Consider the following 27,016-nt stretch of genomic DNA (forward strand, 5'->3'; position numbering starts at 1 on the left):
AACAGTCCCTCCCACACTGAAACCTGCTCATGAAGTTTATTTTGTTCATAAAGTTTTCGAAAAATTCTAATATAAACGAGGCTAACCAGCAGGGATGGGCATGATTAGTCGATTAATCAATAATTGATCATTAAGAATTTCATCGATTACGTTCATTTTAATCGACAAACCGAATGTAGGTTGCTGTGCGTAGCGTGACCAAACAGGGGTCTGTACATGTAACTCTCTGCACTCAGAAGGAGCGAGCAAACACAAACAGACGGTCAGCCTGCAACGTACCGAAGCGCAAATGTGTATTTAACGATGATTTTGCAAGAAATTCCACGCTTTCCGTTGCGGTCGGGGCAAGTGTGAGGCCATGTGCACAGTGTACAAAGCAGCACATATGTTTCAGTGTCCAGTGGGAAAAAGCTTTGCCTGGACACCGAAAACATGAAAAAGCGTTGCCAGGTGAGAGTAGCTCAATGTCGATGACGAGTCCCCACCCCCCGTACGGTGTCCTGGTTTTGACAAACATAAATATGGTCACACTAACTTGTATTCCACTGAGTCGTGTCGCATCAGTGCACAAGAGCTGTTGTTTTTTTCCTTCGCTTAGTTTATGCAAATTAGCCATGTGGTTTTAAGTTTAGTTTCTGTGAGACTTGCACAAATCTGCATTAAACACATTATAATGTCAAACGGGCTGATGTGGCTCTAGAGTGGTTATAGTTTATATGTCGTAAAGTTGAATTTATTTATGCAGATTAGTAGTGCACATAGTAATAATAATGATGATCATTTTAATATAAAAAAAGTTAATGATTAATTGATAATCAATCGTTAATTCTCCCGACGATCGATTAAGAAAATGTAATTGAATGCCCATCCCTACTAACCAGTGATGTGGGAGCAAATGTCCACACCATAAAGCTTTTGTTTTCAGTCCAAAAACATGTTTAAACTCAGGCAAAATGTTTTCATAATTTAGCTGTTTATAACAGTTGAGAAACTGAAACTGAAAAAAATAAATTATAGGTCTTTATGCAATATAAACATTTTTACTGGAGAAGTGAGTATTCTGGATCCCAGGCAATGTTGAGTGACCATTACTTAACCCATAGCTGATTAGCAAACAAATGTACTTACTAGAAGCGGGCGGGTGGTCACTGTTGAACTCCTTTTGTTTCTGGTGCTTTCGGAGATACAAAGTTTTTTATTCTTCACAGTTACAGGAGGATCAGCTGCGGGGCGTTGCTTTACTGATCCTTGCAAATAAACAGGATCTCCCCCGCGCCATGTCGACAGCTGACATCACGGACGCCCTCGGACTGTCAGCTGTCTCCAACCCTGTGAGTATTGTTTCAAGTCTGGTTTAGTCCTGGTTTATGCCAGGTTTAGAGCTCCTGGAACTGAGCATATCCTTATTTAGTCCCGTTTTATTCCTAGTTCTGTCTTGCTTTATTCCTCTTTCAGTGTTGGGGAGTAACAGATTACATGTACTAGAGTTACGTAATCAGAGTACAAATTATGAGTAACTGTATTCGGTTACAGTTACTGAGTGAGTGAGTGGTAATTGGATTACAGTTACTTGTTGAAATAAATGGATTACAGGGCGGTATTTTCCTGTTTTTACATTTTGAGCTATATCCCCCCTTTGAGCTATAACCACGTCTAAAACCAGGTCTAAAACCAGGTCTAAACTAGATCTAATCCAGGTCTAAAACCAGGTCTAAACTAGATCTAATCCAGGTCTAAAACCAGGTCTAAACTAGATCTAATCCAGGTCTAAAACTAGGTCTAAACTAGGACTAAACCAGGTCTAAAACCAGGTCTAAACTAGATCTAATCCAGGTCTAAAACCAGGTCTAAACTAGGACTAAACCAGGTCTAAAACCAGGTCTAAAACCAGGTCTAAACTAGATCTAAACCAGGACTAAAACACGACTAAAACCAGGTCTAAACCAGGACAAAACCATGTGTAAACCAGGACTACACCAGGACTAAAACCAGGTCTAAACCAGGATGAAACCAGGACTAAAACCAGGACTAAACCAGGATTTAACAGGACTAAAGCAGGACTAAACCAGAATTTAACAGGACTAAACCAGGATTTAACAGGACTAAACCTTGCCACGCGGACCGTGTCTCCTCCTCTTCTAACAGTAATATTTTTATTATGGTTAAGGAAAATCTGGGCTTTTTATTTTCTTTTATCAGACAAAACATCTTATGTGAAGATTTCCTAGTCTTTGCTTCTCTACAGCAAATCAAGTAATCCAAAAGTATTCAGATTACGTTACTCGCCTCAAGTAATTTAATGGATTACTTTACAAACTACATTTTGGGGTATGTAATCTGTAATCTGTAGGGGAATACATTTTAAAAGTCACCTTCCCAACACTGTCCTCTTTTCCCGTGGGCTCATTGCTGCCGGCAGATGCTTGTTTCAGTTTGGAGCCTTTTCCCTTAACAGATGAGTAATTATTTCCTTTAACACATTGAGTAATTATTTCCCTTAACAGATGAGTAATTATTTCTTTTAACAGATGAGTAGTTAGTTCCCTTAATATATGAGTAGTTAACACATGCACATGTGATTGTTACACCACAACAAAACCACTCAGACACTGCAGTGACAGCTGGACTGGTCTGAGCGAGGCCTGTGAGCCCCAAGGAGACCCACTGATACCACTTTTTTTGAAAACCGATACGAGTACGAGTATAATAATTTCTATGCTTGCTGATACTGAGTACTGATACTGGTACTTTAGGCAACATCATATCTGTGTACTCACTGCGGTGTGTCGTCAAATGTTTGATTAAATTCTTTCTATTAAATCACCTCTCGACACCTTGGCACTACATAATTTGCAATCTGTATTACTCCTGTCGTCCTCTTTAATACTAAAATACTTCCAAACTGCTGATGACGACATGATTGAGCATTATTTGCACATATGACTAGCTGTATCTTTTGACTCTTTGTCTCCTCCTAGACACTGAAGTCGGTAGAACAACAAAATACCATCCTGAACGTGACCATTGATATTGTGTAGTGTTGCGTAATAGCGGTATCGGTGCATGGTATCGACAAATGTCAGGCCGATACCCGATACCAGAATTGGTATTGGTGCATCCCTAGACCCAAGACCACGAGTCTGTGAAATAGAAGTTTCCATTTAAGCATCAAAATGAAGTCCGTGGTGGCGTTTCAGACACACGAAGTGAAAGTTTAAAGCCTACTGAGTCCAACGATCAAAACAACAGTGTGTAGAGTCATGAGTTAAGTAATCTGATCAAAATAAAGTCTGTGTGCAGTGTATTTACTACAGATGTAGTTCAACAACAGATGGGTAACTACTGCATCAGCCAGTTAGTCCTCCAGAGTCATTCACACTCCTGGTTTGGTCCTCGTGTAGAGCTGGTTTGGTCCCTTCTTAATGCTGATTTAGTCCTGGTCAAGAGTAGGTTATGTTTTGGGTTTAGTCCAAATTTGAACACACGCTTAGAGACATTTTTGTGCTGGTTCAGTAGCTGTTTATTCTCCTTTTAATTAGGCTACATCGCTGGTGAAGTCCTGGTTAGACAGATCCTTGTTCAGTCCTTGTTCCCTTCTGATTTTGGCCGCTTTAGTCCGGTTTTAATCCCTCATCTCTCTTTCTCTCCAGTGGCTGGTTCAGGCGTCGTGTGCAGTCTCTGGAGCAGGTCTCACCGAGGGTCTGGACTGGCTCTCCAACCACATCCACAAATAACACAATACTAAAATTTCCCACTGTCTCAGGAGCCTTAAACACAATGCTGTCACTTTATTATACTTAAAAGAATGTTTAATTTATTGTCTTTGTTTGCACTGAGCTAATTTGAAGGAACAGTTTTGGGATATTTTTGTTAAATGCTGTATATCTATAATAATAATGTATATTTTTATTAAATGTCTGCGCTTTCTCTGTAAATATATCTTATTTTAACTGTAATAGCACCTTTTATTTGAGTTTATATCCACTTTAAACTTAAGCAGTAATATTTTCTCCCTACATTAGTTTAAACCTTGATTAGTTCTGGATTTAGTCCTCGATTTAAACCAATCATTCAATCAAATTTATTTATAGAGCCCTTTACGACACTCAAGGTGACCAAAGTGCTTTCCAATAAAATCAACACAATATAAAAGCATTTAAAACATTAAACAATGAAATAAAACAAGATGTACAAAGTGTCACTGCATTACTGAGTGTTAAAAGCCGGTCTGAATAGATGGATTTAAACATGGATTTAAACATCCCAATGGTGTTGCTCTGTCCCACTCCATAATGTCGTTCTTTCTTTTACAGTGGTCAGAGAAGGTTTGAGTTGTTCCTGTTCTGCTTTGTTTTGAAGAACAGGAACAACTAAAATCGCCCATTTCTGACAGGTGACTAGACCTTGGCCTATATATAAAACAGGTGTGAAACTGAAGTTTTTCATGTCTGAAGAAAGGCTTGACCCGAAACGTCACATTGTGGTGTCACTGAAATAAAAATCTGGGAGCTTTGAATAACTGCCGTGCGGATCTCTTTCTTCTTTTGCACAATTTCTGTCTTTGCACCCAGCACGCACTCGCAATTTTTACTGGATGTGCATGTCTACCAGTAATGTTCCACAGTGTGACATTAAACAGATCTACCTTACATTTATTCAATTACAGATGGTTTTATACCTGGAAAAACAGACATTCTGACTGTGAGCAGGGTCACCTCTCCACAGATCTGACCTGTAACTTGGTCTGGTTTGGGCTACATGAAGATAGAAAGGTTTAATGCCATACTGTGAAATATTCCTCATTCTAAATACAAATAAAATCTACATAAATAAAATAAATAAATACAAATCTTTCATTGCGTTTCTGAAATGCACTTTACTTACCTGAACAAGTGAACTTATGAACATTAATATACTGAGGTGCACTTAATTCATCAACTGAAGAGCCAGGCAGGTGGAGTTAGTCATTTATTCACAGCCCCACCTCCATCATCATTAATATCAATACAATTATATTTACAGCTGTTTAATCATGGCCTTTTTTCTCTAAAGTGCGCAAAACACAAAAATCCTTCACCAAAATCAGCCCCATCTCAGTAACAGTTCATTCATTTAGCAAAAGATTTAGTCCAAAGAAAGAAATGAATTGCATTTAAATCCAATAGATGTCAATGAATACAAAAACAAATCCAAGTTATTACATAGATTCTATTTGAATTGACTGATGTTTGATTTCACTCAATTAATGCTATTTATTTCAATTAAACGTGCACTATGTAACTTTTGTGCTTGTCTCCATGGAGATGTTTTTGTTTTGCCAGGAATGGTTCACAGTATATTATTACACTGATCTAATATTGACTGCACTACAGGTGATTTTATTGCTCAAAAATAACTTGAAAAACACGTAGGTATTATGACAGTGAGCGGACTTGTCTCTCCACAGATCTGACCTGTAACTTGTGGTCTTGTGGTGCCACCTTCTTGTCTTTAATACATAAACATCTCCATGGAAACAAGCTGAAAAGTACTGTCCACCTTTAATGTATTAATTTCTATTTAATTTAATCGTTTTATTATTTTGATTACCTCTTTGTTATTCTTTCCATTTGTGAAGAAGACAGATATTGTAATGTGCCCATTGCAGTCACTTTGTCCATTTTAGGATTTAAAGTGCATGTGACAGGTTAGATGCATTTCATTAAAACTAAATTGGTAACTGGTCACGTTTTTATACAGCGTTTTCCACATTCAAGGCACTCAAAGCACTTTACAACAAGGAACCACTCACCCATTCACACAAACATTCATGCACCACTGTATGCAGACACTGGGGGCAAGATGGGTCTTGCCGAAGGACACAACGATAGCGTTTATCTGTGGGAGCGGGATTTGAATCACCAACTTTCTGATCAATGAACAAACGCTCTTACCAGCTGAGCTACTGTTGTTCATTACATCATAATAATTGAACATTTCACTAAAAATCTCGGCTAGTTTTTATTTTTGTTTTACTTTGGTGAAGTTTATCATTTTACTTCCTGGTTGAACACAGGCAGCCGATGTGACTTATGTAGAGCTGTGCTACCTAAAAACTATAATGTTAACAATAGTTATGATTAAACTAATACACTTAAATGACTATTTGATTTAGTTTGTTGAATGAAGGTTTAAACTCTGAGAAACCCGCTTTCCATGTGCAGAAATTGTTGCTGCATTTTGGATGTAATTTTCCGTGTTGTTAACATAGGTTGAGGTATTCCCACTTCTTCCTGTATTTTTGAACTTTTCTTTTCAACTTTCTTTACACAAACTGTCTTTTAACTGATGTTAAACTGTGATCTATATTTTGTATCCCACCAAACCAAGTAATGATTAAAAACATGAAAAATGTCACATGCACTTTAAGATAAAAAGGAAAATATATTTGTTAGTCCAGAATTCAAACCGTATAAAAATGTTTATAATGTTTATAAATAAATGTTTGTTAAATATAATTCAAATTTAAGAAAAACACATTCTGCTCACTATATTCCACAAAACTGACTCCTGCGAGCTTAAAAAAATATTATTATCCTGTTGTTACCTCCTCAAAAACAGACCTGGAGTTGTGTTTTGTTTCATTTACAAATGTTTGAGTAATCTGTTTGTTATTAGTCTGTCTACATGCTCTGTTCCACCTTGTGATGTCATGAAGCGGTAGTTGCTATCTTTTGATAGGTCTGAAATAATCCCAATGATTCTAGTGATGTTTAAAAACACAGCGGAGCACTTCCTGTATTACCACATGATGTCACAAGATGGAATAGTGTTTTCAGTCTGAGAGCAGGGGTAGACAGATTTGTGGGAGGAAAGTCCAGGGCCGTTTTTTGGTTCCAATCCGTCCATGTTTGAGAGTCTAACTTGGAATAAATCTGCAGTTTTTGTGTATGAATAAAACAAAACACAACTTCAAGTATGTTTGTGATGAGGAAACATTCTAACACTGCTTAAAACTCATTAGCGATGTTGCATAATGTAGGAGCTTTAAAGTTACCGTATTTTCCGCACTATTAGACACTCTGGATTATAAAACGCACTTCATTAAATGGTCTATTTTTGAACTTTTTTCACAAATAAACTGCACTGGACTTTAAACGAAACACAACAGCTGGATGGATCAGTGGGACTTTGTTTGTGGCGTTCACGGTGACTCTGGGCTTTGTTCAGTTGTGGCGTGTAGGGAGGGTGTTGTCTGGGACCTCTGGATTGTTGGCGTGTTCGCAGTGACTCAGTTGTTCAGTTGTGTCTAGAAGTGGCACATTGGACTCGCTTTTTCGGTTCGTTCCTCCGTTCCGTTCCTCGTAGGCGCGGAGTGATGAGTGTGGCTGTGGGTGTTTGTCGCCGCGCGGTCGCTGTCTGCTCCGTGTGTGTTTGCATGCGCTGCAGGTGGTGCAGCTTTGTAGTTTACCGAAGTTGTGCTGGGATGCCTGAGTGGATTTGTGTATGGGGTGCTCTGGATGTCGTTTTTTGATGGAGTTAGAGGCTTAAGAGCGCGTCTAATAGCCCGGAAAATACGGTAAATGTTGTATGCGGGGTCACGACAACAGCGCGATAGACCAGGTTTCCTCCCGTGAGCAGAATGTGAGCCTCTAACACTGATCTGAAATGAAGTTGGCACCTTAAATATACCACAATTAATACTTTGCAGCTGATTCATTAACATTCCCTGGGGACGTGATGCTAACTAGAGGCACTGCTCTGTCGCATCCTCTGTTATTCAAATTCGACTTAATCTTTTTAGTTATATTTTAACACAATCTGACCAGAACAAACTGTCTTAGTTGGAACTACAATGGATGAGCTATTTGTGAGGTTAAACAAGTTGCTAACACATAAAATTTACTTTTTTGTGGAACATGAAACACCTGTTAAACATTCTGCCGTAGACATACATGCAGAACACCCCCAACATGAGGTCACTGCAAAGTATCAATACAAAGATTTGACAGGAAAAGGCTTCTGTGGAGAGATGGAGTAGAATGCAGAAAAATGTTCATGGGTTTCAGTTCCCTTCTAAAGATATCACTTCATGTTTTGAATTGTTAATTACTATGGCGACGGCGATGAATTTTCCATCAATCTGAAACCCAAGCAATCCAGTATCTCAGCTAAGAGATATGATGCAAACTTGTGGCTTTTTTATATTTTTTAATGTTTCTATTAAAGCTGCATTATGTAACTTTTGTGGTGGAGATGCTGTAATGTTCCGTAACATGAGATTGAAACGGCCTATCTTTCATGCATTGAATTACAGATGTTTTTATTGCTAAAAAGGCAGACATCACCTGCTTGTCTCCATTCAGATATTCAAGTTTAATGCTATACTGTGGGACATTTTAGGCAAAGCAATAGCATCTAGATGGGAGCAAGCAGGTGACAGACCCTCAAGCAGAAAGGTTTTGCAGTCCTGGTTTAGTCTCATTTTAGTCCAATACAATCAGTGAAAAAAAAAAAACCCTCAAAACTTAACACCCTTATTTCTGAGATTCTGGATGGAGGGAGGGTTTTCAGATACAGGACATGCACTTTGTCTCTCCACAGAACTGTTTCTTACTTCCTGTTTGTTCTTATTTAGGCACTGGGGGCGGGACTTAATGGCTGTCGACCAATCAAAACCTCTCCGCGCTCCAGATTGGGTCTTTTATTTCGACTGAAATGACTGAAGTCCATGAGTGTTAAACAGTATAAAAAGCAGCGTCTTTAGATAAAACTCTGTGCCATGTTTTCCCGTCACCTCCACAGAGCGACGGGGGTTCGCTTAGTTCATTTGTCCCGGGGCAGCCCAGGCGAGAGGAGTCATAGTGTTTATTTATGCATCTGACTCCTGCTTTGGCCCCTCCCCCTGAGCTCCCTCGCCGTTCTCTGATTGGCCCAGAACGAGGACGTGTCCGTCAGAGGAGGAGGGCGTGGTGGAGGGGCGGCTGGAGGCTGCGATGAGACGGCTCTGCTCCTCCAGGTCCTGGACGTCACACAGTACAAACAGAACAAACAGGTCAAAATCTGAGCTCAATAAATTTACTCAAACTTGGCAACATGCTGCAGAGGCTGCACTAGCACTGACTCATGACTGGCTAGGGTTTCGGTAGTGACCATTCAGATTCGAGAGAGATATTTTAAGATTTCAAAATTCAAACTGGCAACCCAAAATAAGGGACTCACGTGAGGTTCATCCTGCCTTCTAACTGGAAACTCAATATTGAGAACCAAAACACAAAATTATAGCTAAATTAAATTAGAAATAAATGGTACATCATGTCTAAGATTTTTGTAAGTAAGAAAAAAATTTGTGAAAAAAGATAAATATACAATAGGTTATAAGATCTGCCCTCTCCATTGGACAGAAGAGGGACATGGGGGAAAAAAATAAAATAAATAATAATAATAATAATACTACTACTAATAATAATAAATCTATAAAAGTTCATTGGGACCTTCTCGATCTGCCTCTGTTTGCTCAGCTCCTCCTGCTGCTTCTCTTTGGCCTTGTCTTCTTCCTTCCTCTTCTCCACCGCCTTTCGATCCTGCACAAAAATCATCAGGTCAATACAGTTTCCCTTTTTGTTTTGAAAAATCAAATCAAAACAAAGCTTTAGTTGTAGCTCTCACCATCTCTGAGTGGACGGCGATCTGCTTGGCAAGCCCAATACTGTCACAAATCTGAAACATATTATAACATGGTTAAGTAAAATTTTTTTTTACATAATATCGCCCTTATCATAAACATATTCAAAGTTGTATTTTGATACATTAGTAATCCTGTATTGTCCTGTATGAGGCTGGAGTCTTAGCCCTCTGGCTTTGTACTTGTGATTATTCAAAACAAACAAAAAAAATATTTTTTCACATTTTTCAAGAAACACAAAAACTGTGATAATATTCAGCAGCAGTAGTAATAGCAGTAGTAATAGTGATGGTAATAGCAATAGTAGCGGTGGTAATTGTTACAGTGGTAACAGTTGTGGTAGAAGTACTCATAGTATCCATAGTAGTAGTTGTAGTCAAAATAGTCGCAGTAGTAGTAATAGTATTGGTACAGGGATGTTTGTTTGACCTTCTCTCCGTCGTTGTTGGACTCAAAGATGTAACAGATGGAGCGTGAGTCTCTGTTGGTCTGTAGCACAAAGCCGAACAGACGCTTGTTGTCCTGATGAGACTGACACTGCAGCACCGAAGACAACGGAAACTGAGGAGCAGGGGGAATATAAGATCATACACATAAGATGATGCACTCACAGAAGGCATAGGTATTTTGAGATTCAGTCATTTCTAAATCATTAACGATCGGCTGAGACCTGAATTTAGACTTTGACGTAACAGCATAAATAAATATATTTTTTTAATCACAATCTCTTTTCTATTTGCTTCAAAACTTGATTTGATGATGATAATAATTGATGATTTGATTCTGAACTCACCCTGAGTCGAGTCACTTGGGTTTGGGGATCTATGAGTCTGCAATAGAAAAAAACAACATTAGGGATACTGTTGGCTCATATGAAACATGGAACATATACACATACATGCATTTTCATCTACTGAATATGGGTGGAGCAGGAGCCAGCATTGACTGGCAAATCCAGAATTAAAGCTCTATGTATTTTTATACAGAGGGATAAGAGTGGTCCATACGGCCTCCCACCACCCAAACGTGATTGTCCAATCAGAGTTGTTTTTTCAGCGACACATGAAACGAAGGAGCTCCTTGGTCACCTGTCATTTACAAATAACATCTAATTTCTCTCACCTCATTTTAATCGAGTTTTTTTATTTCTTTATTTTTTCCTCATAAGCAGCTATATTTGATAGGGATGAACCATGCATGTCCCTGATTGGCTAATCCATCTGCCAATAATGCTCATCTGAACTCTGGGAGATTCACTGGTGACCAGACTCACATCTTTATAAAGTACTGAAAGTGTGGATTCTAGATCCCAGGCAAAGCATTGACACAGCTGTATGAATTCTATTGTATTTTCACGATACTGCAAAAGGTAAATCCACAGACGATCTAACACAGTGACTATGCACTGATCCATGTTTTTCTGACTTATCTGCTGATACCAGATATGAACCAATACTAGTATGGGGACAGAAAATGGCACTTGTTTCCTCAAAACACAATTAATGGTGGTATGACTAAAAGTTCAAACATTATGCAAAATAAATATGTCTGTAAATCATTACACCCAGTTAAAGGCCCAACAAGGATATCTGCTGAACCAATATAATCAAACCAATACCTGATCCAGTGCTGATATTCGATACTAGTATCAGTACTGGTGCATTCCTACTTAATGCACCAAAAATCAGATTATCAAAATGTCATATAAACTGTAAATTTTAAACCTTAGTATTGAAATGTGAAATTGAAATATTAGTATTGTGACACTAGGAGCACATACTTGAGGCAGTCGCAGGTGACGAGCAGGTGGGACTCCGTCATTCTGAAGATGTTGTGAATGGCGCGAGCAGCGAGGATCTGCCTCATGGTCTCAGAGATCACGTCTGCGGAGTCCGTCCTCACCTCCATGGAACCCAAGAACCGCACGATGAAGAGCTGGTGCAAGATCGAGTCTGAACACAAACAGGGGAGTCAGTGCATATGTCATTTTAATTCATGGTTTACATTTCAGAGCCTGTACCTTCACTGTCTTCACCGGCCCCGTCTCCGGACTCTCCAAACGGGTTGCTCCTCCTCCCCGCCCCGCTCTGAGCCGAGGTCCGCTGTGATCCTCCGCTCTCCTCTGTTACCGGGGAGATGATGTCGAACTGGATGGGGGTATCCGGGGCGACCAAAGCGTCTAATGAGAGCACAGAGAGAGCTGGAGACGGCTCTGACCCCACTGAGCTGATGCTGCTGGCACGAGCGGGGCGACCCCTACTGCAATACAGGGCAATAACAGAATAACAGAAATGAATTAGTAAATGACCACTTTAGAGACACAAAGGACAGAATTTATTAAAGGGTCCATATTACAAGGTATTCTGATATATGTTATAATGTTGTTTCCTCCATTTTTGCATTGTGTAACTTTTTTGGTGGAGGATCTGTCAAATGCTTTTTTCCATGGAAATGTTATTGCTTTGTCTGGCATATTTCACAGTGTGGCAAACCAGATCAAAACCAAAACCAAACCAGACCAGATCTGTGGAGGGGCAATCCCACTCGCAGTCAAAATGCTTGTATTCTAAGTATTTTTGAGCAATTAAACCAACATGTAATTCAGTAAAAGTAAGGTAGAGTTGTTTAATGTCATATTGTGGAACATTCCAAGCAGAGCAGTGACATATCCATAGAAACAAGCAGGTGAGGAACCCCTAACCAAAAAGTTACACCTTTAAACAAGTGTGAATGAAACAACACAACTCCAGGTGTGTTTTTGATGAGGAGACAACATTATGACGTAGCTCAGAAAACGGTGTAATATGGGCCCTTTAGAAAAACAGTAGCTTCCATGTCAGGTCCCTGCATCACATAGTTACCTGGGTCTCATGCTCTCGTGTCTCTGCTGAAATGATGGAGATGGGGTCACGGCCTCCAGAGCAGTTTGGTTCACTCGCGCAGCCAGCTCCTTCAATCAAACAAAAATTGAACACTTTTACTTGATTTTTTCAGTCTGTGCAAAATGAATCAGGTGAGACACTGACCTCTGCGTTCTCGCTCAGGTAAATCCTCCTGGAGATGTTGTTGATGGTAGAGATCCACTGCAGAAGACACACAAATGTACAAATATATATTATAAGTCTATGGGGAAAATGCATCTAAAAGGTGCACTATGTAACTTTTTGGTTGAGGTGTGTCTCTTATATGTGGCTATGTGGTATTCTGCCTGGAGTGTTCAACAGTGTAACTTTAAAGAATTCAAAAAATTTGTAGAAAAACAGGCATTCTGACTGTGAGCTGCGTTGCTTCTCCATAGATTTGACTAATAACTTGATCTGGTTTGGTTCCCATGAAGATAGAAAATAGGCATCCATAAGAGGGGGATATTTATGTTGAAATTAATTAATTAATTAATGGTAAAATGTTTAATTAATACCTAAAGAAATTAGAGATTTGAAAAGCAATAGCGGCCATGGAATTATCAGTCCAATATCAGCTGAACAGTAATTTTGAGTCAAAAGAGTAAAAAATACAAATACCTCTTCACAGTCCTTTCTGCTCTCAGACTGCAACGTCACCGCTCTGAAAGAAAACTAAATTTTAACTTACAGTACAAGATCTCAACCAGGATTAACCAGGTCTACACAAGGTCTGAACTAGAAATAAATCAGGTCCACACACGGTCTGAACTAGGATTAAACCAGGTCTACATGAGATCTGAACTAGGACTAAACCAGGTCTACACGAGGTCTGAACTATGACTAAACCTGGTCTATATGAGATCTGAACTAGGACTAAACCAAGTCTACACAATGTCTGAACTAGTATGAAACCAGGTCCACACATGGTCTGAACTAGGACTAAAACAGGTCTACACATGGTCTGAACTAGGACTAAACCAGGTCTACACGATGTCTGAACTAGGATGAAACCAGGTTTACACAAGGTCTGAACTAGGACTAAACGACGTCTATACAAGGTCTGAACTAGGACTAAACCAGGTCAACATGCGGTCTGAACTAGGACTGAATCAGGACTAAAGAAGGTCTAAATTACAACTAAATAAGGGCTAAACAAAAGCAAAAGCCTATATACTATATCAGGACTAAACCTGAAGTACATAGACCCAAATCACTGCTAAAGACAAAAACAAACCAAAGTTACATAACTTTTCAGATCCAGGGTCCACCACCTGCCTGTCTCCATGGATATGTTATTGCTTTGCCTGTAATATTCCACAGTATGGCATTAAACATATCCATCTCCCTGGAGGCAAGCAGATGACACCACAAGCCCAAAGTTAATAATGGTGACAAAAAGTGGTGGACCCCTTCCCAAAAGGTTAGTGCATCTTGAACTGGACTGGGCGAGATCTAAACCAGGTCTAAACCAGGACTTGACCGGTACTAAACCTGTATAGAAATCGTACTTCTTCCCGTCGAATGCTGTGACCTGGAAGCAGAAGCGGCGGTCGTCCGAATCCACCGCCATCACGGAGCAGTTGTCCAGGTCCATGACGAGCCCCCCGGCGACCTCTCCACGACCCTGCTGCATCAGGTTTCCCCCCTGAGTGAAGAAGTACTGCCGTTCCCATGACGACGACACCAGCCCCGTTTTACTGACACACAGAGACAGACGGGTTAACACAACAACAGGTACCACACTGTACAGTAATACAATGGAAATCACCACTGGGACAATACTCAGAGTGAGGCTGGGCGATATGGAGCAAAAAATACATCTTGATATATTTTGCTATATCTCGAAATACGATATATATCTACTGCAAAAACAAATCTGCCAAATTCCACAAGGTCTTTTTTTTTATTGAAGTGCAAGAGGTTGGCAGTTCATCTAGGAAAAAGAAATAGAAATAAAAGAAAGTAAAGAAATAATACATATTGCCTTCTTTTCATTCATAATAAAACAACTCAACTCAAGTTCATCTTTGCATTAACTGATAACTATATGATAACCAAGAGCTCCTTAAACACGGGAAGCTTGGGAGGTTCTTCATTTTAACAGATCCATGATCCTCACCAGCGTAAGGAGCTCTGAGGTTTCCCACAATCCACTGCGCAAATCAAACCGAACGTTTCCAAACAATGTTGTACAAGTTACACTGCAGCAGATTATTCATTAAATTCTTCTGCATAAATAAACTTTACATGACTAAACTTTACAACATTTAAAGCATAACGACTACAGAGCCACATCAGCCCATTTGACATTATTATGTGTTTAATGCAGTTTTACACACGTTACAGAAACAAATCTTAGAACCGCATGGCTAATTTGCATAAATAGCGCACTCCTTGTGCCGCTAATGCAGTTCAGCTTCTTTCAGACTAAAGGACATGACTCAATGGAATAAGAGGATGTTCTGATGGCCTTGACTGTAAATGGTAGAAAAGGTTCGTGGTGCTACAAGCTTTTCACTGGCACCAACTTTCGGTATACACAGCGACAGTGAGGCGTGAATGAGACACAAGCAGCAAAATCAGGGAGGCGGGGGCGCGCACAGTGAAAGCAAACAAGCAAAGCAGTGAAATCGGAATTGAATATAAGCATTATATTGATATATATGATATGTCAGAATCCATATCGACTTTAAAAAATATCTCGACATATTTAAAATATCGAGATATCGCCCACCCCTAACTCGGAGTACCCACTTTACCTGTTGTCCTATATACTTTGCACTTTACTGATTTCCTTTGGGATCAATAATGTATCTGTCTATCTGTCTATCCATCTATCCATCTATCCATCTCTCTATAAGCCTGGTGTCCACTGCCCGATTTTTTCACCGTTGAATGTTGCACTTCATGGAAAAGACCAAAGTTTTGGCGCCGCGAAGTAACATTTCCATAATTATACCTGTGTTAGTGAAAAATAATTTCCTCTCTGGGAGAATAAAGTCTAACGTCTATACAAGTTAGCTGAGGCTAGCGCTGTGTGCTGGCAGTGTTTCCGTGCTTGTAAAAGTGAGTAAATGAAAGTGAATCAAGGAGAGATGGTCCGGTTCACAGCAGACCTCTTCTGTTGTTACTGCTGGCCACATGTTTGACAAAGATTAATCTCAAATGCAGTGAAAGGAGGAGCCACTTTTCATTGCTTTTCATTGTTTTGGTAAAATCGCTATATTGTGATTTACAGATTTTTTTTCTTGGATGCAGCTCCATGCTCAAAAAAAGACACTTTTCCGTACCACACCTTCTAGTGGTCAGACTCAACAAAGCCCTGAGTAAGTGACAGGTGGAATTAACCAATTGCAAAGAAGTGTGAACTTGTGGGGGAGTTACTTGCGTATGTAGAGGTATCCCTGTTTCCGGGTGAGGTTGCGGCTCACAGGGGAGTGGGCGGGGTCTGGGTCACATGGCGCATACAGCGGGTCACATGATCTCTCCATCTGCTGTATGGTCTGCTGCATCTGCCCCACCTCCTCCTCCATCTCTCTGCGTACACTGGGAAGAGACTTATATTAGACTGATATTCTGATAGTACACTTTATTCTGGCTTTTCAGTCCTAAACCTTGGTAATTTTTTGTGTTTTTAGTTGTGATATTAAAATTTCAAACTCAATTTCTCAATACTCAATCAAGTCAATACTGACTCCAACATATATCCCATGTGGCCTTACATCTGTGTAATCCTTCAGTGGTCCAGGCAGGTTCCACAGTGGTCCATGGGTGTATACTAGTCTATGTGTTCTTATACTTGTTCTGATAGAGCTCAACATCATTCTAAAGAAAGGTTCATCTCTGTTCTGTGTATGAATGTTACCTTTTTAGTATCGAAACCTGCTCAATTTAGTTGTTTCTAGTATCGATTATTATTCAAATTTCAATATTTTTTCAATTTTTTGCCAAACCAGTTCAAAGCTTTAATCGTCATGAAATTTGTAGCCTACTCAAAAACACCAGTAGAGGGCACTAGGACTACATCAGTTCACACAGTGAGCAGTGAAGGTGTTTGCATGAAGACTATAGAACAATATATTGCATTTCTCTTCACAGTAAAGGCAGCTTGAGTTAGGCTCAGCTGCAGCCTACATTTTCATACATATGGTTTGTAATGGTTTTTTTTTTGTAAGTGTTAGAGCTTTTTTAACGCATACCATGTGACCATTTTGACCAATCAGAGCGAGAGTAGTCAAATTAAACAATTAAAAAACTGTTTAAGACAAGTGAAGGATTTTGAGCTGAGAAAAGGTTTATGATCAGAGCTGTTTGTGTTTACATTGCGCTCTACGGAAAAAATGCAGAGAATTTTTTTGCTGCAGTACCGACTAACGGGCCACTAGTCCAACTCATGACAGGTTGAAGCTAGAAATACCAATACTATCCAGACATTTTAAAGGGTCTATATTACACAAAACTGACTCTTGTGAGCATTAAGCTGTTACCTTATCAGAAACATACCCGGAGTTGTGTTTGTTTCACTCATATGTAAGTTTGAGTAACACTTTATTATTAGTCTATATCCCCAAAGTTCAAAATGCTCCACCTTGTGATGTCATGTAGTGGTAGTTTTCAAGTTAACAGCTACCTTTTACCTTTAGTTCAGTAGAGATTGTCAATTCCAGGGCTGAAATGATCCAAATGATTCTAATGAAGGCGTATGGAGTTTAAAAACAGAGTGGAGCACTTCCTGTATCACCACATGACATCAGAAGGAGGAACAGAGTGTTTTCAGTATGAGAGGAGAACACAGCCTAAATGTGCAATATGTGTAAATGAACAGAACACAATTCAAGGTATGTTTGTGATGAGGAAACATTATAATATATAGCCCTTTAATAGATGTATGTTTTGTTTTTTACATTTCAAAACAAATAAGAATAACTGCACACCAATTTACTTTAAAAAAAATAATTTAAAAAAATCACAAATGTTGCCAAAAGACTACAGAACAGGAGATGCGTAATGGTAGAAGTAAAACATCTCTCTTACTTTTGGACGCTGGCTCCGATTGTTCCCAGGAATTCCTCCCACTGCTGAGTGAGGTTTTCTGAGCCCAGCTTAAAGAAACTGATCTGCAACAAAACAAAGAGGTTTAAGTTTCATAAAAGACTGAAAATCAAAGAACAGCGCAAAAGAAAAAAAATAATAAGAAGAACCGGTTTCACTGAAAAGGCTTTTAAAGGAGTGCGAGGGATCGGCAACGCACACCTGCAAGGGACAGCTCTGGAAAATCTTTAGCAGTTTATGCAAGTTAAAGGTGCATTGTGTAACTTTTCTTGTGGGTCTATCAATTGTTTTTCTTCAAGGAGATGTTATTGCTTCATCTGGAATGGCAGTGTGGCATTAGACCACTTCTATCATCGTGGAGACCAAACCAGACCAAGTTACAGGTCAGATCTGTGGAGAGGTGACCCCGCTCAGTCACATTGCCTGTTGTTCTAGGAATTTCTGAGCTATAAAACCACCTGTAATTGAATAAATATAAGGTAAAGTTGTTTAATGTCATACTGTGGAACATTCCGTGCAAAACACTGACATAACCATGGAAACAGGTGACAAACCCTCAACCAAAAAGTTACATAGCACACCTTTAGTTATTACTCATCCAGGTATGAAAATACGCTAAACTATTTACCCCTTGGGGATTAGTAAAGGATTATCCATCTGTCAATTGGGTTTTGTTTTGTTAGCAACTATCATGCTAAAGCACACTTCCTGATTAATGGACAATAATAATTAGATGCAGACAGCACACAGCAGATTATTTTGCACTCAAGACCAGCTGGTATAATATACTAGTATATCTGTACTGGGGTAAAACAAATTGTACGCAAATACATGTGGAAAAATCAGGGCCTTTAATGTTTTCCTGACCTGGTGGAGCCTTGGCCCTAAACTCTATATGTATTTTAATGACTTTTATTAACAGTTTTATTTTCTATTTACTATTGATACTTTGCAGCTGATGTCATCAACATGTGAAGGCTCTGTTCTGTCTGAAGCTCTGTTACTCAAGTTGGTCTTTAATCAGTGCTTTATTTTAAAACAATCTGACCAGAAAGAACTGACTTAGGTGGAACTACAACAGGTGAGCAAGGTTCTGTATAACCCCCCTCAAATAACAATACAATCACAAGCTAGATAACATTAGCCAACAGTTTTTAGTCACTCTCACATTTTTGTTGAAAATTAAACTAAACCTAAACAGAACCATGAACGCTGATCACAGGCTCCTGAAAATGTGCAGTTTAAATGAGTTTTCAGACTATCTTAAACTTTTTTGACGGGGTCCTTTCCTTACAACCTCTTGTATATTGCAAAGATATTTTTCTTAAGTTTTTATTTTTATTTTATTTTTTTCTTGTACCCATACATTTATATAATTATGCCTTATTTGACACCAGCCTCTTTCATTTTTTGCTACTTATTTAGAATTTATTATTACTATTTATATATTTCTTTTCTCTTGTTATATTATATTATGATGTATGAGCTACTGTGTCCAAATAATTTCCCTTGTGGATCAATAAAATAAAAGTTTAGTGCTGGCTAATGTGTGCATTGTGTCACCATGGTAACTTCTGAACCACACCACAGAGATACATGTACAACACCCCTCCAGCATGATGTCAATGCAAAGTATCAGTTTACGGTCTTTTATTGTCTTCCTTTATCTGTGTATCTCTTTGTATACCGTCATGCTTATAAACCTTGTTACTATGTATTTTGTTCGGCATATATCTGGGGTTCCTTTTCTAAGATAAGGTAGCTTCTGGGGAGTTCCCTTTTTACAAGACTTCTATAGAATTGTATGAACTGTTATAAATGTTTGTATATGTTTTATAAAGTAAATAAACAGATAAAGTGTGTTGGGATGTGGTACCTGGGCCTGCATGTATCCGAGCAGAGGTTCGAGTAGAGCCGTTTTCTTCTTGTACTGCAGAGTGTTTAAGGAGCAGAAGTAGTGCATCATCGTCTGATGCTGCTTTTTACGAGCCGTGTACACGTCCTCCACAGCCTCCGCACGAGCCTGAAGGCACCGCACACGCACCGGCACACACACAGGCACACACACAGGACATGGAAATATCTGTTAATTTTGCTGTCATTTGTTATTATATTTTATACAAATGTTCGAGTAATCCCTCAGTTGCCCAGGTAGGATCCAGAGCAAAAGAGAAATTCAGTTCTGTCAACTGAACAAATGTCTTTTTGGTCAAATACTCAGCTCACCCAAGCTGCTTCTTCATTTCCGGTCAGACGCTGGTGGACACTGCCTTATCTGCCTGAAGGAAGGAGCTAACTACACTGAAACTAACACATCTACTTGTTTACAGTTTATGTTTGTTAGCTTGGCCTATTGAAACTACTGAATTGAGCTAACACACATAAACTGTAAACAAGCAGGTGTGTAAGTTTCAGAGTAGTTTCAGTGTAGTTAGCTCCTTCCTTCAGGCTGATATAAGGCAGTATCCATCAGCGTCTGACCAGAACTGAAGCATGAGGATGAGGAGAAAGGATGAGCTGCAAAACGTAAGACTTTTGTCCAGTTGACAGAATAGAATTTTTGCTATTTTACACAAATAAATGCATTGGTTAGAGATGGACAGAGTAAAAAATTTTACTCAAGTAAGAGCATTGTTATTATACGTTACTATACTATTGGTACTTTACAGCTGATGCTCATCAACATTCCCTGGGGGTGTGATGCTAACTGTAGGCTCTGCTCTGTCTGAGGCTTTGTTAGATGTTAAGAGTTTTATTTTAAAACAACCTGACTAGTAAAAAAATGACTTAGTTGGAACAGGTCAGATGATTTTTTTCTGTTAAAGTAGTTTCGCCTCTCAAAAAACATTACAGTCACAAGTTAGCTAGCATTTTTAACTCTCCTCTTACCTTCCCTCGTTAATGTGTGCATTGTGTCATAACGGTAACCAGTGTTGGGAAGGTGACTTTTAAAATGTATTCCCCTACAGATTACAGATTACATTCCTCAAAATGTAGTTTGTAACGTAATCCATTAAATTATTTAAAGTGAGTAATGTAATCTGAATACTTTGGATTACTTGATTTGCTGTACAGAAGCAAAGACCAGGATATCGTAATATAAGATGTTTTATCGGCTAAAAGAAAATAAAAAGCCCAGACTTTACTGAACCGTATTAAAAATATTATTGACAGAAGACGAGGAGACAGGTCCATGCAGTATGATTTAGTCCTGTTAAATCCTGGTTTTAGACCTGGTTTCGACCTGGTTAAGATCTAGTTTAGACCTGGTTTAGTTTCCGGCAATGATTGGAATTACCAAAAAAAAAAAAAAAAAAAAAAAAAAAAAGGTCGGATATAGTCCAAAATGCGAAAAACAGGAAAATACCACCGTGTAATCCGTTTATTTCAACAAAGTAACTGTAATCCAATTACCACTCACTGAAACAGTAACTGTAACTGAATACAGTTACTCATAATTTGTACTCTGATTACGTAACTCTGGTACATGTAATCCGTTACTCCCTAACACTGACGGTAACTACTGAACATACACATACATGCAGAACACCCCCAGCATGATGTCACCACAAAGGATCAATAATATCACTGAAGTACAAAATATTGAGCCAAGCAATTACTCAAGTAAGAATGAAAAAGCACTGTGTGGACGTAACATCTAATTTACAGTTAAATTCAGTACAGAACATTAAATAATGGTTTTAGTGGATTACCAGGACAGAGTGCAAAAATGAGAAAAACAAAACTATGTCAACATAAAACTTTTGTTACTTGGACTTACTCACAGTGAGTAGCGAACACATATATTCATGTAAGAGTACTGTTACATTGTCAAATGCATGATTCACGTAGAAATAAAAGTTGTACAATTTTGTTGAAAAAGTTAGTCACTGTAAACGTAAATGAGACAAGTGGGCACTACCCTCTGAAATGAGTGGCCCCATAGTGTGTTGTAGTAGTATAGTAGTGTTATATAGTGTTACCTTATCATTGTCCCTCCTCTTGGACAAACGGCTGTATCGGTTTATGGCCATGTCATGATCTGAAATAAAATACAAATGACAAGAACTGTAGTCGCTTTTTTAATTTATTTATGAATTAGATGCAACTGTATGTGTGTGAAAAAGTCTGTTAACTATTCTATTCTGCACTTTATGTTTGTGTATAATGACAAAAGTACTTCATTAAAGGCCTGATTTGCCTGATTTTTACCATCTTGAAAATGTGAAAAACAAAACTAGGACAAATTTTGCTCAAATATACATGACCAGTCAAAGGTTTGGACACACCCTCACATTGAATATTGCTGTTTTTTTTCTTTATTTTATCTGCTTTCTACATTTTATATACATACAGAAGGCATCAACATGAAGTAATATATATGGAATTATGTAGCAAACAAAAAACTTAAATAACACTACTATTTTTTAATACATTTTATAACTCTAAATGTAGCCACCCTTTGCTTTGTCAAAAATTACTACATTACTACAAAATTCCATATATCTTACTTCATATTTGATGTTTTCCGTATGTATCTAAAATGTAAAAAGCAGTAAAAACATTCAGTGAGACTGACAGTGTATTGAATAAAATTTGGTACTTTTAATCTAACTGCAAAAACACAGTAATTAGTCTGTGCATAAACATCTCTAGTGAAAAGACTCACCATCACTAGAAATCTGGAAAACCTCCTTCAGAGTAAGAATTTCTGCAGAAAAAATGTCAGTATTAAGAAAATCAACATACGGGTTTGCAGCAGGCGAAAAGGGTAAAACACGATATTTGATCTGGTGATGACATTTTACTTCAGTCTTTTACCTTTGAGGTCTCTCTCTTTGAACTGCGTTATGGGGAACATCATGGCGTCTGCGAGTTGGGTCGATAAAACAGCGTGACATGAACTCAGCTGGAAATGTGAAAAATGTGACAGATTTTATAGAGATGGAGGAACAGTGAACACTTAAAAATACAAAGCTTTCTTTGGCTTTAAAGTTTATAGTACGGTAAGTGATAAAACTTAGGAAAAATAATCAAAATGGGCCCTACATCTTGTCCCAAAAATATCTGTACAGCTTATCATTGGATGCTCTGGATTCTGATCAATCAGTATCAGCATCGGTCATGAAAAAAAAATTAAAAAATCTGCCGATTTATTGTCTATAACCGGACTATTCCAGCTAATAAGGTCTAACAAGGTCTAAAAACCACATAATTTCCACTGTAGTTCTAAACAAGAAAATTATCCAAAAAAAAAGAGGATAAAATGATCTCTAAAATGGCTTCATAAGATTAAACACAGAAGAATCAACCGTACCTCATCTATGACTTTAGCAAACTGCTGCAGCGTAGAGCTCATCACCTCATCATCGCCCCCTAGAGGAAAACGCTGCACAGGACACAGGAACTACAGTTAGCATAAAAAGAGAAAGAGATGTTTTTCTGTGTGGGAGACATTCACCTGTTTGTCGTATTCTTTGAGCAGTCTGGACGTCAGGTGAGTGGCTGCACTGAGCTCATTCTGCAAAAATATTTAAACAAGACATAAAGTAAATTACCTCAGCTGTCATTTCATATTAAAGGTCCTGTATTACGCAAAATGGACTCTAGTGAGCTGTAAGCCATGTTATAATGATGTTACCTCCTCAAAAACATATCCGAAGTTGTGTTTTATTTCATTCACACATGTCCTTTATTATTCGTCTGTCTATATCTAAAAAAGCTCAAAATGCTCTGTTCCACCTTGTGATATCATGAAGTAGGTAAAAGGTATTTTTCACGTTAGTTAGTTAAAAGCTACTTTTTCAGTAGAGATAGACAATTCCAGGACTGAAACCACCTAAATGATTCAAGTAAAGGTGTATGGAGTTTAAAAAACAGTGGAGCACCTCACAAGGTGGAACAGAGTGTTTTTCATTTGAGAGAAGAACACAGCCTAAGTATGCAGGATTTGTGCCGGGTGTCAGGAGGTTAAACATGTTAATGAAACAAAACATGTTAATGAAACAATTATGTTTTTGATGAGGAAACAACATTATAACACTGATCCAAAAATAACACAAGGTCGGTCCTCTAAACATTGTGCGTTGATGCTTGTGGTTGGGCACCTGTGCGTCATAGATCCGGTGCATGGCTTGGTACAGCTGAGTGCAGTAGTTGGAGATTGCAGCCGTGTCCTCTTCAAAAACACCCAGAAGAGAACGAGTCTGACACAGAAAAACACAAAACACAAAAGCTCCAGTCAGACGACATGCATAGAAGAAGGACTACAACTAACCGTTATTTTCGAATAGGGATGTAACAACAACCGAAATACTGTGATATCGTTTCATCAAAGTTCTCACAGTAATATCGTGGACCATCACAATATATTTAATTACAAGTCTCTTTGCTTAAATTAAGAGTTAAGGGGCAGCAATAGCTAAAAAAAAAAGACAAAGGGAACTACATAGACCATCATCCTTTTCTGCATATCAGTGTAGACTACAAGAAGAAATAACAGTCCAAAGCACTTTTAAGTTTTAGTTCTTTGGATTAAGCCTTGTCAAGGCATTTTAAGAGGAAAATGTTGCATAGTAACAGTTTTATTAACCTCCATAAAATATCTCAATAAATATTATACCGTGAGATGTATATCGAGAAAATATTGCGTAAATATCATACCGAGCAATTTGGATATTGTTACATCTCTAATCATGAGCTTTCCCACGATACTGCAATAAATATCATACCATGAGGTTCATACCGTGACAATATTGTATCGTGAGACTTGGATATACACCATTATTTTCAAATAAACTGTATTATTTTCTGGCATTATGCCACTGTCTTTTTTATAAAAGTTTTTTCGTATGTGTTTTAGAGTCTGTATAGCCCAAATATCGATATATTACAATATTATCACAATAAGATTTTTTTTTTTTAAATAGTCGACAAGTCCTGATTAGTTGATTAATCACTGCAGCCCTACACTGACAGATGGGTTATATACAGAAATACAGTATGCCTACTCTTAACTTGACCTGTGTTTGGTATGTGAGACTAATAAACTGGGGCAGGTTTGAACGCATTCAAGGCACTTAATCAGGTGAGCATTACTGCATTACTATATTACTGCTGCTACTACTACTACAGTGGTGGTAAGTGGGGCTGTAATAGACTAAAGAAATTCTTCATCAGCTAAAGACTGCTAATTGATTAATCAACTAAAACAAGGGCAAAAGCTCTATGAACTATGACACATGTCTACGTATCTGACCCAAACTGCACTCACAAGACTACACCTGAAGGGGGGGTTCATGCAAAAACAACTATTTACACAAAAAAGTCCTAGCAAGCCACGTATTTATATAAAGACAGTTTAAAGTTAAGAATTATGAGTGATTGTAATGGTGAAATTTTATATTGTCATTCATAGTGATACGTATATAAGGTGTTGGTGGTATCTTAAAGGCATTTAACCAAATCTAGAGGCTAAAATATCTTCTTGTCTTGACGGTAATTTGAAACTTGTGAAACAGTTCTCAGAGAGCGCAACACAGGATGTTGTGAGGAAGGAAAAATGATGCGTATGTTTTATTTTTTATACTGAAGGTCTATCAAATTCACACCACAGTTTTATTTAATTATTTTTTTATATATCTGGATCACTAGGATCACTGGGACTGCATTGCCCATAATATATTTTTGGCCTTAAGACCTTCATCTAATGGACCTACACAAAACTTTTTCAACAAAGTATTACCTTCTTTTTTACATGGGTAGTAAACGAATATAATCATGTGAAGAAATGTTACGTCTGTTATGTCTTCTAAATATTTGTAATAATAGTCAAAACTTGAACCCATGCTTCATGTCCTTTTATCCTACATTGCATCAGGCTATTTTAAGGATTTGTGTTTGCCCATCTAGATTTCTGTGTGTTTTGGTCTAGAAGCCTAATCACCTCCCCATTGTATTCAATATTTTCTATTTTTTGCCCTTTTAAATTGTACAAAACAATTGCCACACCCATTGAGTGATGTCAAAATCTATGACAAGAGTCTATAAAAGCACATGACATCTTTAGTTCTTAATAGCACCGAGTTTATTCACATCTGGATCAGTTTTCACTTCTATAACAGTTAGCTTCAGAGGAGTGGAGTGTTAAGGAACTCCCAGGCTAATTGTTGTGTTTGATCACCTGATGTTTAACAGGTTTAATCCACATATTTCCGCCTAACAACTGGATAATTTATGAAAAGTTATGCGTTAAAATGTAGAAACTAAGCTGACACACAGCAGTGAGAGGCGATTAGCTATTAGCACTTTGGTGGCTACAAAGACAGTTAACGCTAGCAGACAGTTAGCCGAACCATAAAAGAGGCTATCTTTAGCGGGCTGGCTGCAGCTTCCAGCCGGCTCACCCACCTGCGGACTGTCCTCCAGGGTTTCCTCTATCGGCAGCTTCTCTATCCCGGGCATGGCAGCGGCTAGGGCTCGCTACACGGCGTTAATACACAGAGAAAACCTCGGTCAAATCGGACCAACAACTCCCAGGAAATCACAACACCCAAAACAGACCCACCCGCACCGAACGTCCCGCCCACAAACCATGATCTGATTCGTTAGCGAATACTTTTCTACTGATCTGATTGGCTGTCTGTTTAAAGAGAAACGGCGCCATGTTGGCTCTAACACGGATCTATCTTTTCCATTTGCAACAACCTCCCAAAAGAACCAAAATGGCAGTGGCACAGAAATAGTTTCCGTAATAGGAAACTCTTGCTCCCAGGAAAATTAAAATGAACTTTCCAAAATACATGCTATAGGTATACCTATAATAATCATTATATATCATAAATATAAAAAATATAAATAAACAAAACCTAAATAATAAATAAACATAATAAACCTAAATTTAAAAAAAAGAAAAAAAAAAAGGCCTTTGCGAATACCCTGTGATAGCAAATATAAGCAAGATCGCAGCGTAAAAAAATGAGCAGGACACCCCTATTTGGACGACCCAGGAACCGGAGCACAGAGCCCATGGCCAGGCCAGAACTCGGAGCCGGCAGAGCTCGGAGCCCATGGAGCTCATTTTATTTAATGATAAAAAGAAAAAAAACAACGTAACATTAGAAATAGATGGGATACAGATTCAAAGAGTAAATGAAACCAAATTTTTAGGAGTTATGATTGATGAAGGTCTAAACTGGAGATCTCATATAAATTACACAAAAGGCAAAATTTCCAAAGCCATTGCTGTTCTGCAAAAAATAAAGTTCTCACTAAATAGTACAGCATTATTAACTTTGTTTAACTCTATAATTGTACCATATCTGATGTACTGTGTGGAAATTTGGGGTTCAACATGTAAAACAATCTACAACCTTTATTTATTTTGCAAAAAAGGGCC

At 38.3% G+C, this 27,016-nt stretch overlaps 3 protein-coding genes across 4 annotated transcripts in view; 1 reads left to right on the forward strand and 2 right to left on the reverse strand.

Moving 5' to 3' along the window:
• LOC129410680 (uncharacterized) overlaps positions 1–1,348 on the reverse strand; it is a 14,186-nt gene extending 12,838 nt beyond the window's left edge. The window contains exon 1 of the mRNA XM_055159460.1: positions 1,129–1,348. The gene's annotated coding sequence lies outside the window, so the exon portion shown is untranslated. The remainder of the gene's footprint in view (positions 1–1,128) is intronic.
• LOC110157709 (ADP-ribosylation factor 4-like) overlaps positions 1–3,956 on the forward strand; it is a 7,391-nt gene extending 3,435 nt beyond the window's left edge. The window contains exons 5-6 of the mRNA XM_020922070.2: positions 1,209–1,331; positions 3,651–3,956. Coding sequence (XP_020777729.1) covers positions 1,209–1,331; positions 3,651–3,734 — 207 coding nt within the window. The 3' untranslated portion in view covers positions 3,735–3,956. The remainder of the gene's footprint in view (positions 1–1,208; positions 1,332–3,650) is intronic.
• A 999-nt stretch (positions 3,957–4,955) lies between these two features.
• On the reverse strand, positions 4,956–26,185 carry appl1 (adaptor protein, phosphotyrosine interaction, PH domain and leucine zipper containing 1). Of its 2 annotated transcripts, none has more exons than XM_020922077.2 (21): positions 26,029–26,185; positions 23,727–23,825; positions 23,081–23,140; positions 22,937–23,008; positions 22,441–22,528; positions 22,289–22,330; positions 21,603–21,661; positions 19,496–19,642; positions 17,602–17,684; positions 15,952–16,113; positions 14,076–14,264; positions 13,186–13,228; positions 12,691–12,747; positions 12,526–12,614; positions 11,685–11,920; positions 11,445–11,616; positions 10,458–10,494; positions 10,094–10,225; positions 9,649–9,699; positions 9,474–9,563; positions 4,956–9,001 (listed from the first exon to the last, which is right to left on the reverse strand). In XM_020922077.2, the coding sequence occupies exons 1-21, from the start codon at positions 26,080–26,082 to the stop codon at positions 8,852–8,854; spliced, it is 2,112 nt and encodes a 703-aa protein (XP_020777736.1). In that variant the 5' UTR covers positions 26,083–26,185; the 3' UTR covers positions 4,956–8,851. The 2 variants fall into 2 exon arrangements, with proteins under 2 accessions (XP_020777736.1, XP_020777735.1); XM_020922076.2 differs by having other exon boundaries at positions 11,685–11,923.
• Between the last annotated feature and the right edge of the window lie 831 nt (positions 26,186–27,016).

This window comes from Boleophthalmus pectinirostris, unplaced genomic scaffold, assembly GCF_026225935.1.
Source record: "Boleophthalmus pectinirostris isolate CB_2022bp ecotype Guang Dong unplaced genomic scaffold, ASM2622593v1 HiC_scaffold_23, whole genome shotgun sequence".
In the NCBI taxonomy this organism is placed as follows: domain Eukaryota; kingdom Metazoa; phylum Chordata; class Actinopteri; order Gobiiformes; family Gobiidae; genus Boleophthalmus; species Boleophthalmus pectinirostris.

Coding starts and splice junctions, on each gene's coding strand:
- appl1 (XM_020922076.2), bottom strand. CDS start 26,082: ATGCCCGGGATAGAGAAGCTGCCGATAGAGGAAACCCTGGAGGACAGT. Junction 19,643..21,602: donor AGAGGAGGGACAATGATAAG/GTAACACTATAT, acceptor CGGTGCCTTCAG/GCTCGTGCGGAGGCTGTGGA. Junction 17,685..19,495: donor TCGGATACATGCAGGCCCAG/GTACCACATCCC, acceptor GTTTTGTTGCAG/ATCAGTTTCTTTAAGCTGGG.